Below are 14,158 nucleotides of genomic sequence, written 5' to 3'. Positions count from 1 at the left end.
GAGCAATGATTTTAATTATAGCTACGATTAGAAATGTTAAATGTTATTATAGTGTTAGTTTTGCGTTCGATTTAATTTTTGGTACACACGGGATATAACAGTTTGATTAAGCATTACCAATAGAGCAATGCAAGTTAAGAGGTTGTTTAAGCATGTTGTTGTCTAAGAGACTCACAAAAAGGTAGGTAAATGGATTTATTGCTAAACGGAAAATATTGATTTGAAAATTAAATTTTGGTCGTACATACTTTATTCGTAACAGATTTCATCAAAATTTTCACCTACAAAACATTGGAACTCAAAGTGTGACTGAATTCACAATAAGTAAATAATTACACTTCATAGCATACGATCCATTATTTTTTTATAGGTAAGGAATTTATTAAACTTTCCTTGATACCAATCCTCTTCACATAAATATTTATTTAGCGATCGCGTCGTTTTCCAGCGGACGTATGATTAATAGTTTGGTAAAATTGGTTTTTTAAAGCTTAGAACGGAACGGTTTAATATAACAAAACCACGAAACAATGGGTTTTTCGTTTTCCATCCTTTTTTAAAAAAGTTCATCACTCTCAACAGTGAATGCCACTCTCTCTCTAAAAAAAAACAGCGATTTGCTAAATCCTTTAGACAGGAATTACAGCTTCATCACGTAGTTGATATCTAGCCGTACACGTCTATTTACCCTCTCCATCTATCCTACCGTGAACTTGTTAAAAATTGGGATCGCCCGTTTTTTGTCAACAAAAACAAAACAAACTCTGTCGCAGTATTCATTAAAATGTCTCCGGATCCACACGAAAGCTTTAATGGTTATTAAAGGTTTTCATCATCCGTACATTCACTTGCTAAACAACGTTTTCAAGCTAAGCGATAGATAGAGACAGTAAAGGGGAAAACGTAAACGAACGTCTTCATTAACCAAGGTCATCCGTCTACAAAATACCCTGTACATATTCGCACCAAATTAGCGATAATGACTACAAGCGATCACAGTTGTCAAACGGGATAAACGAAATATATGCTTAATTTGATAAGACGACAAATTAAATCAAGCTCAAAAGAAGATTTATAAAGTACGCCATGCTAAAAAAAAACCCCTTGCTTCCTGACATCGTACAAAAACTAAACTGCTCACAAATATACTAAATAATAAATAAATTAGTTAACATCACCCATAAAGATATCAAATCTATTAGTTCCAAAGTCTCCTCTCAAATACAATAAATACTTTTTTTTATATATTGTCCTTGGGTCTGTAACCCACCAATATATTTTTCCTTAAGAAAAGGAATGCTTCAGTTGGTTAGTGGGAATACCGTTTTCCATTATACACTAGATGAGCGGAATAATAATACAAACATCGGAGTGCTAAACGGTGTTGAGTGGAAATTGCGTAAAAGGTTAATAATGCTGAACACCAGCATTAAAACTGATTAAAGGATGGCTTTGCTTAGTTCCTGAACGGAACAAAAACTAAAGCAGTGAAACATTTTATATTGCCTGTTTGACAAAGAAATGATACAAACTACCAACAATAAAGATAGAAACCGAAAAAGACAGATTCGAAAAACAGACCTTTTGTTGACATACTAACTTTAACGATAATATGTAAAGAATTTTTTTTTGTTGAAAGTGTCAGTAGTTTTGCAAAGAAAGAGGAAGGGATAGGAGTTTTTTAAAGTAGTATGAATTGGCATATTTTTCCCGAATAAAGAGGAAACTATTATTAAAACGATCGCAGAAAGCCTGGAAAAACTTAGGAAAAAGGAAGGAAGGAAGGAAAGAAAGTAATGAAAAATTAAAAAAAGAAGAGAAATCCTGTTATAACTTGCTGAGATAGGATGTTATACGAAAACAAACAAACAAACAAACCCTTCATTGCTTTAAAAAAAAAAGCAATGAAAATAACTTAATGAAGGTAATAGCGATCGTAGGCAATGGTTTCATCATCTGAATCGCTATCGTATGTATCACCGCTTCCATACTCATGGCTAGCTATATGATCATATTCCAACTGCAGATTTCTTGCATCCGCTATAGTGTTAGGTCCTCGCAACTCAGCATAAGATGGAGGTGCGCAAGGACCTTCTCCCGAGTTGACGCGCTGTGTAATCCAATTATACCAATCCTCAAGACCACGACCATGCAAAAAGGCAACAATGCAAATAGTCATGTTGTCACATCCGATACCGCAGGACTCGCTGTTACTAGCAATACAACGGTCCATAAGATTTTCACAAATTACTTCCAAAGACTGCCGCGCAACAATGCCTCTTCTTACAAACTCCACGACTTGTTGAGAGCTCTTGCAATCCCAAATTCCATCACAGGCCAGAATTAAAAATTCATCATCTGGATCTATGTTATGAATAACGACATCAGGAAAAGCTGTAACGATCTGTTTTTCTGGAGGTAAGGAACTGTCTTTCTTGTACTCAAAGTCTCCAATGGCACGAGAAAGAGCCAAACTACCATTCACTCGACCAAAGTCGATGAATCCCCCTGCAGCCGTGATTCGAGCTTTTTCCACGTCGTTGTTTGGTTTGTGATCAAAAGAAAGTGGTTCCGCAGTTCCCTTTCTACCTAAGACCGTTCGCGAGTCCCCAGCATTTGCACAATATATTACTTGATGGTCGACAATCAAGGCAGTGGTAGCTGTGCATCCCGAAGGATCTTCCTGCATGTCCCGATCTTGCATTAACGCATTGTCTGCAGCCAAAAAACCAGATTTCAAAGCTTCATCATAGTTACCCTTCCAAAAAGACGGCTGACTTTTAATGATATCTGGTAAGTGCTGCCTGCAGTACTTGGCGACTCTGTCGCCTCCGTGCCCATCAAAGACCCCAAAGAAGCTTGTCGGAGGATTAGAAGAATTGGAATCCGTAAAGTTTAGCAACGCACAATGCGCGTCTTCCATCGAAATACGCCATCCTTGCATGTGTGAAACGCCAAAATGAAGCCATCGATCCCCGCCAGAACTCGAATGTTTGTCGAGTACGGGTTCTGAGAGTGTTTGGCCCATGTGTATATTTTCTATTACCTTTGTTAGCCCAGCTAAAAAACCTGTAATTTGCGGTTGATGCGTTTAGTAAAGTTACGGAAAGGAAACAAAAAAAAGTGTATGAGCAAATTAATAGGGAATTTAACCACGCTAGCTAAATAATATATAAGGATACTTTAAAAAAACTTTATATCGCATTACGCTTTAAAGTTGTCTCGTTAAAAAATAGCGATTTTCTGTACACCACGGAAGCGTTGCTTTGCAAATTCGTACGCTTTACGTTATTAACCAAATCGTTGTTGGGTAGAAAAGCGTGAAAATGAAGGGTGGGTAAATAATTTAGTAGAAATGATTTACAATATAAAAAATAAATTTTGATACTGTTAAGCTTCAATGTGCTCCAGCTCCGGCTAATATACCCTCACAAAGACACTAATGAACGATGCCTTGAAATTGCTAGCGCATCGAGGAGCCCTTACTTATAATAAAGCTATGGCGATATCGAAAAAAGTAATCCAAACCCAGGTCTAAAAGCAATTCTTGCTTCTTTCCTTTCACTGTTCGCTCTGGCAAAAAGGTCGTACTGGGAGTCGAACCCAGATCTCGAGAATCAAAATCTCGCGTGCTAACCGCTACACCATACAACCGAGTACGGTAAAGCCGTAGATTATGTTGCTTTACCATAAATGAAAAGTTAATATAATAATCCAAGAGGTAGAGAAATGAGAATGGAATGTTCATGAAAATGTCGTAGACTTTTTCCCCATGCAACTTGGTACATTAATAATACAATAATAAACATAATCTTATTCAAAAAGGCTTTGCTCACAATGCTCATATACCTGCTTACACTAGTCAACTGTTTATACAAGCTCTTCGTAATTAATGTATTAGAAGCTAACTTCGTTAAAAATGTTAAACGTTCATTTCCCGCGATTCGCTATATGGTAAATTTTTTAAAAAGAAATGAGCTGTAGCTAATAAATATCAATGAATGATAGATTGACGCAGCAATAAGAAAAACCATGTATTTTGACTACTGATTTACTAATTTTTAAATCGATCGTGACGTTTTTGTTGTCAATAGCAGCAATAAATCTAACAGTCATCATACTCTGAGAATTTTGCCCTACGACATGCACCTAAAAGACAAGAAACGCAAGTAAATTTTTATAATATTTCAATCATACTGCTGACTGTGCGCAGGTAGTCCTCGAATGTATATATATCTTGTAAATAAAGGATTCATCCTTGTACCGAAATGATATATACTGTACAACCTACAACGTCTTTCTCGGTCGCGCACTGTGTAAGTTCGTTTTTACGAATGCTAAAATAGCTGCTCGCAAATTGGTATAGCAAATTGAGTGTTTATCCATTATCGTTCATTTCTTGTCAGCAATACTACACTACGCTATGATACACTACGTTGCGCATCACTATATGTCATATGTTGGAATACTAGCTAAGATCCGTTTATTGATAATCACGGGTAACTATCCGTCTATATACATAGATACCCGATGATAACAACTATTTAGAAATATTATGAATAGAGTTCCAACTGAACCTCGTTCCTCAGTTCAGTTATGAGCTATATTAGTGATAGGTAACATTATAACCCTGTTAATACAATACCTATTCTCAGTTGCTACTTATACAACCTGTGTAATGTAATATAATAGACCACAAGGAAAACTCACCGCAGTTCTACGTATCCTTAAACCAGATACCAAACTGCGTAGCTTACATTTCTGGGGTTTAAAATTAGAAACCTTGAGCTGTCTTACCTTACGTTATTTATTTGATTTATATCGAAATTTCCAATTTCGTACAGGCCTGACTTTTACCATTATAAACAATCATGAATTCATTACAGAAGGGATCATACAAAGTTATTCCCGGGTCCAGCTTCTCAAAGAATTCAAATGGACTTTTATCTATTAAATGTACGTTGCCCATTTATTTTTAGAGACAGTGTATATCTCTGTTGCAAACTATGAACATCATACTTTCTCCAGGCAGAATACTTATTTCTTTTTTGTTTATAGACAATTTTATACCAGAAAGTGTGGACCCTTCTCGTCGAGGTGTTTTAGAAAAGGCTCAGGAAGCCTATCGTCTACGTCTTCCTTCAACTTTTGTAAGTATTATAAAATTGACTAAGCAAAGTTGGTTTCCCTTTTCTTCCATGAGGAGTAAAAATTTGAAAAAATCATTTTTTTACTTTTTGGTTCCTCAAATTTTGAAACATCAATTTGCTTCTGTTATTGAATCAACGAATGCTAATGTATATCTTCATTGGTAGGATGATGACAGGCCTCATATATTTGAAGGCTCATGCCAACGAGCCAGGAATGTGGACTGTGTACTAATTTTTAACGCTAAAACAAAGGTAAGTTATTGTCCCATATACTATTTTTAAAGAGGTTAAAATCTATGTATGCATGCGTGCATGTGTATGTATAGAACAGGAATCGTTTTCATGTCACTACTACGATACTAACATTAGGCATTAGACATTCACACTGGAGCATATTGATGAGATTGCTCGATTAAATGCTTTACGCAATCCAAAAGTCTCTAAAACTGTACCTTCTAATGCCATCACTCAATCTGATAATTCCCAAATCTCTGAATCCAAATCGACCTCTCAAAGTGCGGTCACGACTAATTCCACGAGACGTAAAGAAAAGGAATTGGAAGCTTCAAAGGATGGAAAAATAAAACCTTCATCGAGCAATACTCGATATCCTGCCATATCTAGCAAGGGACCAATCACCACCGATACCAACGATGAGCCTGACATGGAGGTCATGGAGTTGGATGACTTTGCCAAAGAGTTAGAGCTAGGATTTGATCAGGAATTTAATTCCATAGACGACCCCTCTACAGTATCCCAAACGGCCAGCAAACCAATCTCTTTGAGGGGTCTATCTTCGCAAGAGAGGGATTATGCTTCTTCTGCTCAGGCAGAGGGTATCAGCAGCGCTTCCGAGGATGAGGATTAAGTATGCTTTATGCTGTGTTTCGTATACACTTTCCAAACACGATAATGAGAAAATCTGTTAATGAACGACTTGCAACGAAATTCCAGGGAGTAAAGTAAAGCAAGACAAGTCTTTTCCATCACTACTCGACAGCGAATCGGCGGTAATAAACTCGTTTCACTCTGTGTCATTTTTTTAATTATATACGAACGTGTCTACGCCAAGGGAAAAACATATATCGTTTTAAAATGTTTTCATCTTTTTATATTTCTTTTTATTATTATTAATTCATAATGACTATAAAAAACATGGCTTGTCTTAGCGTTTCATGAGACGGACAATTTTATTCAACCCACGGCAATACCAGAGTAGCAACGTTGGGGTTTTAAATAAACTATAAAAAAAAAAGAAGCTTGACTAGTAAAAAAAAGAATTAGTAAAAGGAGTTAAGAAAAACTAATTGTCTGAACCAGGAAAAAGACAAAAAAAGAGTTTTGACATTCGTTTGTAAATTGCTCAGTAATCAAAGTTGACAGCATTTTGGTTGTCAAGACCATCAGGCTCATTAAATCAGATGATTAAGCATCCTTGCAATCCAACATTTGTCGTTTCAGTTTCCTGCATGCAAAAGACGAGCTTACCTATTTAGTCTGAATATATGAAAATGAAAAGAAGTTACTCAAAGCATTTCCACTAAGGAAAATATATTGTTGTAATTAGAAAAACTAAACTAGAAATCACCATCCAACAGCATCAGTCAGTATAGATAGTGTCAACTAGCGGTGTGTTTTACCAGGTAAACATGTTGGACAAGGAATATAATGAATACGTTGTTTAAGGAAGAACGAAGGTAGAGGTGTGTGTGTATATATAGTGTATGGGGGCATTAGGTAACAATGTTGTCTGTAGTTGAGAGAGTGTAAACAAGGATAGAAGAGAGAAGAGGATTTAAAATAAATAAAAAAATTGAATAAATAAAAAATTTAGAAAAGAATTAATTCATTGATGCAAAAAAGAAAAAAACAAGAAAAACATCCAAGAGAAAAAAAAAAGTTGAGTTGATTCTTTTGATGTTTTCATGACAAATGATTAATCAGCAATATACTTGAAAATATGCAAATTGAAATTGAAATTCAAATTCAAATACAAAGTCAAATTCAAATTCAAATACACACATACGAATTCTAATTCAACCACACTCACACACACACTCCCTCCTCGTCTATCTTAACAACACATTCCAACGCACTACCCTTCATCTTTTTATTAAACTCCTACATCGTACCTCCATCGCACCACCTTCCATTTCCTTATCTTTCACTCCAACTCACATTACCTCCCTCACCGTTGCTGAACCCACCCTACACTATTCTCGCTTACGATACAACGCTCCAATCCCCAACGGTCCATCTCCACGGACTAGTTTCCTCATTCTACACGGGTCCAATGATACTTTCTTGGTAAGCAAAAGGGATACAAAGGAAAAGGGATGTTGCATTCTCATTTGGAACAAGCCTATCAGCCTATCCAATAATGTAATTTATTATTATTACCATCTCCAACCAGCTTCCTTCTTTACCTATCTTTACGCTGCGACCGATCCAATGAAAATTCAAAGAAGCTTAGGTAGAGTGGGTGCAAGTAGAATATCGGAGTTTAAGAAATGTACCAATGTGCGTTAAAAGAATGGTTTCGCAAAGATTACGTCGCTCTATTCCAAGAATAAAATTTTATTTTGTAGTGCAGTAAAATGTAATAAAGTAAAGCGATAAATTTCATAATATTCTTAGAGAAAGAGAAAGAGAGAGAGAGAGAGAAAGTATGGGGGAAATGGGAAATAAACAATTGTTGGAAATTTGGACCGTTTCAACAGGAATCCCATTTTTCCATCCTTTTCATCTATTTCATCGTACATAAAATAAATAAATGTATTAATAAATCAAATAAATATATTTTATTTTAAATTTCCTTTTCATTCTAATGCAATTTTTCTTTTTCTTCCCTTTTTTTTTTTTTATGACTCTTAGAAGAACACTTGCAATTTTCATCGTCCATCTTTCTTAACATTACGATGCTGCGTTAAACTACCTTATTGTTTTATTAAGTGCATCCTTAAATGTCGTTTTAGTTTTGAGCAAGCAAAAGTTGGTGGGTGGATTAGTATGTGCGAGTGTGTGATTCAAGACTTTAGGACCCATCTTTCTCCATTCAAAAGCTGCTTCCCTACCGTTCTCGAACAGCGTCTGCTGCACAAATGTACGAACAACAGACTTCTTGAAAACGGCCTGCTTACTTAACTGATGAAACTCACTCCGAAGAATCGCACCCCTGAGCGATGCGCTATCTCTCTAACGGTGAAGTTGGGTAGTGTTTACGATTGATAATGTTATACACTCAGAGCCCGCTAGTGCACATCTGGATGTTGTACAAAGGTATATAAAGGCAGGTGAATTGGTTAGAATCATCACCCATTGAGAACAATTTCTCTCTTTAACAACAAACACTACTACTGTTTACACATTCACTTGTTTACTCTTCTCTACTCTCATCAACAATGTCTGAAACCACCTATGTTAAGCAATGCGCCTATGGCAAGACCTTGGTTCGCTTCATGAAGAAGGATATCTGCCCCAAGACCAAGACTCACACTGTCTACGAAATGGATGTTCAAAGTCTCTTGACCGGTGAATTAGAAGAATCTTACACCAAGGCCGATAACTCCATCGTCGTTCCCACCGACACCCAAAAGAATACCATCTATGTGTTTGCCAAGAACAACGATGTCAGTGTTCCCGAGGTTTTCGCCGCTAAACTTGCCAAGCACTTTGTCGATAAATACAAGCACATCCATGGAGCTGCCCTCGATATCACCATCACTCCCTGGACTCGCATGGAGGTTCAAGGAAAGCCCCACAGCCATTCCTTCATTCGCAACCCCGGTGAGACACGCAAGACCCATGTTGTCTTTTCTGAAGGCAAGGGATTCGATGTCGTTAGCTCTTTGAAGGATGTCTTGGTTCTCAAGAGTACTGGCAGTGGTTTCACCAACTTCCACAAGTGTGAATTTACCACTTTACCCGAGGTCACCGATCGTATCTTTTCCACTTCCATCGACTGCAACTATACTTTCAAGCACTTTGATACTTTCGAAGAGCTTGCCGGCTTTGACTTTAACAGCATCTACGAAAAGGTCAAGGAAATCACCCTTGAGACTTTTGCTTTGGATGACAGTGAAAGTGTTCAAGCTACCATGTATAAGATGGCCGACACAATCATCAACACTTATCCCGCCATCAACGAAGTTTACTACGCTCTTCCCAACAAGCATTACTTCGAGATCAACCTTGCTCCTTTCAACATCGACAACCTTGGCTCTAACTGCTCCTTGTACCAACCACAAGCCTATCCATCTGGTTACATTACTTGTACTGTTGCCAGAAAGTAAGTAACCCCGGTTAAGCAACATTGACATTCTTCTACTTGAAACTATTTTTTTGATCTATATGCAATAGTTTTTTTTGTTTTTTTTTTGTTTTTAACTGCTCCTTTATGCGCCTAACCTATCTTCTATCTTTCATTTCCGCATAGTATCTTAAATAATAAATCATTCAATAATATGTACCTTTTTTTAATCACCATTACAATAATACAAGTATAGCTAAAAGTGAAAAGTAAAAAACACAAAAAAAAAATTGAAAATAAAAAAACAACCAAAAATCACTAAACAATGTCTAACAAATACTAAGCTTTTCTAAAGCTACATTAACATCATCGTTCTTTCCATAAAGCTCGAATTCTATTTCAACCTCTTCTTTGTTTGAGGAAGCTGCCTTCAGACGACCTTCCTCTACCGGAATACCAACAAACTTTTCCAATTCAGGATGAGCCTTTCTAACCCAGTCAGATGATTCAGCTGGTTCAAAGGGAAAGAAAGAATCACAAGGATATTCTTTGTGGATACGAGTGAAAAGAAGGTTTTTGGTCAAAGGATGGTAAAGAGCACTTCCATAAAGGAAAGAGCCACCAATGATAAACACTTTTCCAACTTGGATGTCGCTATCAGCTCCATACTTCTCAGCCACGAGGTCCAATGCTGAGTCAATACAATCAGCCGCATACAGATTCTCGGGCATCTTTTCTTTTTTGGTCAAACCAAAGTTGTAGTTAGAATTGCGTGTAATAACAATGTTGATACGATCCTTCAAAGGACGGTTCTTCTTGGGCAAACTGTCGTAGCAACTACGACCCATGATTACAACGTTCATAATCTTGGATTTTCCTTCTTCCAGTTGGCCGCTACTTTCGGTAGAAGATGTAACATTGGCAAAGTAAGCCATTTCTTGTTTAATATGCCAAGGCATGGAGTTCTTCTTTCCGATACCGAGGTTTGGCGAAGAAACCGCGACAATCATTGTAAGATCACGAGGGTGCTTAGTGGGTTCCTTGGTAGGGGCGGAAAACATGAAATCACGGATGCCAGTCTTATACACTGCTTGTTGAGGAACAATATGTTGTCCCGGATGCAACAAAACGTGTGCATTTTCGCAACGTTCAACCAACTGTTTGGAGCGAGCAAGTGGGACCAGGGTATCAGAAGTACCAGCAATATGTAACGAAGGAGTGGTAAGCTTGGGGTTATAAAAATGATCGAATTCAGGCTTTTCAGCACGGAAACCGCCAACAAAAACAACAAATTTAAAAGGAGGATGTTGGACATAAGGGTTGGGAGGTTGACCAGGCTGAAGCATTTGAGCCAGCATAGCACCTATTCCTGCACCTTGAGAAAATCCGATAAGTCCATCAAAGGGACCTTTTTCTTGCATGTATTGATTTATACATTCAAGACTTTCATCCCAACTTCCGTATGTATTTTTAAAATCCTCCACTTCAAACCACCCAAATTTACCACCGTTTTGTTCACCACCAAGCGCAGCAAGGCGTTTCTTCTCTTCTTCATCATTGGGGTCTGCTTCTTCGTCAGCGACCACAGGACCTGTTGGAAAATGCAATTCGGCATACTTAGACAGGTATTTCTGGACGGATCCCATTTTTTTTGAAAATACGGGACCAGATTGAATCCATCCTACATAGGACACGAGTTAATAAACAATTCTTTAAAAAAAAGAGATGGAAGAGAAACAGACTCAATGACTAATGAAGTTTGACACAACCGACTTTTGTCCTTCCTTAGCACCTTCTCACCCAAAGTTGCCCAATTCTGGGTTTTAAGTCAAATTTAACATTTGAAGTCGTTTTCCTCTATATATAAAACATTCTACACTTACCATGAAGACACAGCACTTTTAAAGGCTTAGACATATTGATTCAAAACTGTATAAAAGCAAATAGACAAGATTGTTCAAAACCTATTAGAAATTCCAAACCAGGAAATCAAAGCAGAATAAAATAATACTTTGAATACTAAAAAATCCTTGTCAGTGATATATACAAGGCGTATCAGGAAATCACAAAAGGTTTAACAAGATGGTTCTTGTTAAGTAGTGCAAAGGTTAAGCGAAGTTAAAAATTTTCATGTTTTAGCTTAGCAATACCCGACAAGCTACAACCAATAAGGATTAAGTTGGGTAAACAGTAATTTTGAGATTGATTTTAAAGAGACTATCATTTTAAGTTAATAAAAAAAGGATTTTTTTACTTAATATGAAACTCTTTAAATTTTTCTTTAACATATATTTTTAACTACAAATGAGCTTAAAAACGTCGGAAATTCTGAATTAGCGTCGGTGGTCTGTCTCCGAGTACATATGAAAAGGTATAAATTTAAAAATTTGCATACCCATTGACCTTTCTTTGTCGAATCATTAGAAGGCTGATACTGACTTCTCGAAACCATATAAACATCGTAGTCACGACTGTTCTACTCAGTGAAACACGGTATTTGAAAGTAATGAAAAAGATTTTTTGAATTATTATTTACACAGAGATTCTAAGTTTTTAGCTCAATACGAGTATTGTAAAAAAGGGAATCTTCTTTGACTCACGAAGGCTTGGAAAATGCCATTCTAATCATTTGAGTAAGCTCAACTTATAACGTACTATTGCTCATTTTCCTTAACCACATAATGATATTGAAGGCTCTTGATATTCTAAAAAACCGTATCGTAAAAAAATTACTTTAGCAATCATTGTATTGCATTATACCATCAATAAGGTATGCAGCGTTACAACTCAGCATCAGTAGTTTTGATTTCTCGCGCATATAGATTGAGCTGCGCTAATTTATCAAAACATACCGTTCGCCAATTTTACTCAGGATGTCTGAGATGGAAAAACAGGTAGAAAATCTTTCTTTAGAGGCTAAGAACGAAAAGCCAAAAGAGGTTATTCTTGGGTATGTGCTAGTGCAGAATGCTATCATTAAAAATTATCACTAACCATCACATTTGTAGTGAGGATGGAAAACCTCTTTCCAAAAAGGCTTTGAAGAAACTTGAAAAAGAACGTGAGAAGGAACAAAAGAGAAAAGAAAGAGAGGCTCGTGAGGCCGAGGAGAAGAAGAAGCGTGAAGCCAACGAAATTGACTACTCTGCTGGAAAATACGGTGATTTACCTTTAAACAGATCTACTGCTAGGCCTGGTCGTACATATACTCAAATTTCCGACATTTCTGCTAAAAACGATGGGCAAACTGTTTTGCTCAGAGCTAGAGTTTACACTTCTCGTTTACAGGGTAACAAGATGTGCTTCTTTTCTTTGAGACAGAAATACGACACTATTCAAGCCTTGGCTGTCGTCAACAAGGATACTATTAGCAAGCAAATGGTGAAGTGGTGTGGCAGTATCAGTTTGGAATCGATCGTTCTTGTCGAAGGTATCGTCAAGAAGAGTCCCGAAATCATCAAGAGTGCTACTGTTCAGGATGCTGAAATTCACATTAGCTCTATCTATGTCATTTCTCCCATTAAAAAGAACCTTCCTTTTCTTGTTGAAGATGCTGGCCGTTCTGAAGAGCAAATCAGAGAATCTGAAGAAAATGCTGCTGAGGGAGATTCCAAATTTGTTCGTGTCAATCTTGATACACGTTTGGACAATCGTGTACTTGATCTTCGTACTCCTACCAACCAAGCCATTTTTGACATTCAAGCCGGTATTTGCCAAGCTTTCCGTGAATTTTTGTTATCTAATAGCTTTAACGAGATTCATACGCCCAAGATGAGTGGAGCTTCTAGTGAAGGTGGCTCAAATGTTTTTAAAATTCAATACTTTAAAACAGATGGATTTTTGTCCCAATCCCCCCAGCTTTACAAGCAAATGCTTATTGCTGCTGATCGTGAGCGTGTTTTTGAAATTGGACCTGTGTTTCGTGCCGAAGACTCCAACACTTACCGTCATATGACCGAATTTACTGGTCTTGATTTGGAGATGGCTTTCAACGAGCACTATCATGAAGTCATGGAATTCATAGAGAAGTTATTTTTGTACATTTTCAAAACTATCCGTGAGAAATATGCCAAACAGGTTGCTGTCGTTCGTCAGCAATATCCCTCCGAAGACTTCATTTTGCCTGACGCTGATCGCATTCGCTTCCATTTCAAGGACGCTGTTAAGCTTTTGAAGGAAGCTGGCTATCGTAAACAATTAGTTCCAGGACAAAAGGTTCCTGAAGACGAAGAATTTCATTACTGCGAGGATCCCGAATTTGATGATTTTAGCACACCGGAGGAACGTGCTTTGGGTCAAATAGTTCGTGAGAAGTATCATACCGACTTCTACGTTATTGATAAATACCCCAGTAGCGTCCGTCCTTTCTACACTATGCCTGATCCTGAAGATCCTAGATATTCTAACAGTTACGATTTCTTCATGAAGGGTCAAGAAATCATGTCCGGTGCTCAACGTATTCATGATCCCGAGTTGTTAGTTGAACGCATGAAAGCTCTCGGTGTATCACCCGATGTTGGCCTTCAACAATACATTGATGCATTCGCTATTGGATGTCCTCCTCATGCTGGTGGTGGCATTGGTTTGGAACGTGTAGTTATGTTTTATCTCAATCTCCCGAATATTCGTCTTGCCAGCTCATTCCCTCGTGATCCAAAGCGTTTGCTTCCTTAGTTTTTCCTTTTTTTTTAAAAAAAAAATAATAATCTATTAAAAAAGTAATTAGTCCTTCAAACAATACACTGTGACATATATTAAA

The 14,158-nt window shown here is 37.2% G+C and overlaps 5 protein-coding genes, 9 long non-coding RNA genes and 1 other non-coding gene across 15 annotated transcripts, besides 1 other annotated feature; 7 read left to right on the top strand and 8 right to left on the bottom strand.

The window, feature by feature from the left end:
* The first annotated feature begins 54 nt into the window (after positions 1 to 54).
* On the top strand, positions 55 to 1,173 carry SPOM_SPNCRNA.7528. Its single transcript, NR_196864.1, has one exon. It is a non-coding gene; the product is annotated as a non-coding RNA (long non-coding RNA).
* Positions 148 to 3,104, bottom strand: ptc2 (serine/threonine protein phosphatase PP2C catalytic subunit Ptc2). The gene has a single exon (NM_001023347.3). It carries the CDS (start codon positions 3,026 to 3,028, stop codon positions 1,916 to 1,918), a length of 1,113 nt encoding a protein of 370 aa, NP_588356.1. The 5' UTR covers positions 3,029 to 3,104; the 3' UTR covers positions 148 to 1,915.
* SPOM_SPNCRNA.586 lies at positions 364 to 1,499 on the bottom strand. Its single transcript, NR_150958.1, has one exon. It is a non-coding gene; the product is annotated as a non-coding RNA, probable 3'UTR of ptc2 (long non-coding RNA).
* Positions 3,105 to 3,582: 478 nt separating the features above from the next.
* On the bottom strand, positions 3,583 to 3,654 carry SPOM_SPCTRNAGLN.05. The gene has a single exon. It is a non-coding gene; the product is annotated as a tRNA-Gln (tRNA).
* A 238-nt stretch (positions 3,655 to 3,892) lies between these two features.
* On the bottom strand, positions 3,893 to 4,365 carry SPOM_SPNCRNA.7527. The gene has a single exon (NR_196863.1). It is a non-coding gene; the product is annotated as a non-coding RNA (long non-coding RNA).
* Positions 4,366 to 4,400: 35 nt separating this feature from the next.
* Positions 4,401 to 4,758: an LONG TERMINAL REPEAT.
* A 90-nt stretch (positions 4,759 to 4,848) lies between these two features.
* Positions 4,849 to 6,318, top strand: eaf1 (RNA polymerase II transcription elongation factor Eaf1). The gene is made up of 4 exons (NM_001355938.2): positions 4,849 to 4,956; positions 5,059 to 5,150; positions 5,316 to 5,402; positions 5,527 to 6,318. The coding sequence occupies exons 1-4, from the start codon at positions 4,872 to 4,874 to the stop codon at positions 6,016 to 6,018; spliced, it is 756 nt and encodes a 251-aa protein (NP_001343024.1). The 5' UTR covers positions 4,849 to 4,871; the 3' UTR covers positions 6,019 to 6,318.
* Positions 6,208 to 6,822, bottom strand: SPOM_SPNCRNA.1236. The gene has a single exon (NR_150099.1). It is a non-coding gene; the product is annotated as a non-coding RNA (long non-coding RNA).
* Positions 6,823 to 7,155: 333 nt separating this feature from the next.
* SPOM_SPNCRNA.7525 lies at positions 7,156 to 7,940 on the bottom strand. Its single transcript, NR_196861.1, has one exon. It is a non-coding gene; the product is annotated as a non-coding RNA (long non-coding RNA).
* On the top strand, positions 7,190 to 7,701 carry SPOM_SPNCRNA.7526. Its single transcript, NR_196862.1, has one exon. It is a non-coding gene; the product is annotated as a non-coding RNA (long non-coding RNA).
* Positions 7,941 to 8,551: 611 nt separating the features above from the next.
* On the top strand, positions 8,552 to 9,635 carry uro1 (uricase; the record flags this gene model as incomplete). The annotated part of the gene is made up of 1 exon (NM_001023345.3): positions 8,552 to 9,635. One exon carries the CDS (start codon positions 8,552 to 8,554, stop codon positions 9,440 to 9,442), a length of 891 nt encoding a protein of 296 aa, NP_588354.1. The 3' UTR covers positions 9,443 to 9,635.
* A 34-nt stretch (positions 9,636 to 9,669) lies between these two features.
* dfr1 (dihydrofolate reductase/ lysophospholipase fusion protein Dfr1) lies at positions 9,670 to 11,490 on the bottom strand. The gene is made up of 2 exons (NM_001023344.3): positions 11,283 to 11,490; positions 9,670 to 11,080 (listed from the first exon to the last, which is right to left on the bottom strand). The coding sequence occupies exons 1-2, from the start codon at positions 11,314 to 11,316 to the stop codon at positions 9,729 to 9,731; spliced, it is 1,386 nt and encodes a 461-aa protein (NP_588353.1). The 5' UTR covers positions 11,317 to 11,490; the 3' UTR covers positions 9,670 to 9,728.
* On the top strand, positions 11,006 to 11,371 carry SPOM_SPNCRNA.7524. The gene has a single exon (NR_196860.1). It is a non-coding gene; the product is annotated as a non-coding RNA (long non-coding RNA).
* Positions 11,491 to 11,677: 187 nt separating the features above from the next.
* Positions 11,678 to 11,920, top strand: SPOM_SPNCRNA.7523. Its single transcript, NR_196859.1, has one exon. It is a non-coding gene; the product is annotated as a non-coding RNA (long non-coding RNA).
* On the bottom strand, positions 11,696 to 13,378 carry SPOM_SPNCRNA.7522. The gene has a single exon (NR_196858.1). It is a non-coding gene; the product is annotated as a non-coding RNA (long non-coding RNA).
* drs1 (aspartate--tRNA (Asp) ligase Drs1) lies at positions 12,250 to 14,154 on the top strand. The gene is made up of 2 exons (NM_001023343.3): positions 12,250 to 12,349; positions 12,408 to 14,154. Exons 1-2 carry the CDS (start codon positions 12,273 to 12,275, stop codon positions 14,071 to 14,073), a joined length of 1,743 nt encoding a protein of 580 aa, NP_588352.1. The 5' UTR covers positions 12,250 to 12,272; the 3' UTR covers positions 14,074 to 14,154.
* The last annotated feature ends 4 nt before the right edge of the window (positions 14,155 to 14,158 follow it).

Source organism: Schizosaccharomyces pombe (assembly GCF_000002945.2).
Source record: "Schizosaccharomyces pombe strain 972h- genome assembly, chromosome: III".
Lineage (NCBI taxonomy): Eukaryota > Fungi > Ascomycota > Schizosaccharomycetes > Schizosaccharomycetales > Schizosaccharomycetaceae > Schizosaccharomyces > Schizosaccharomyces pombe.
This window is presented reverse-complemented; position numbering and strand designations above follow the sequence as displayed.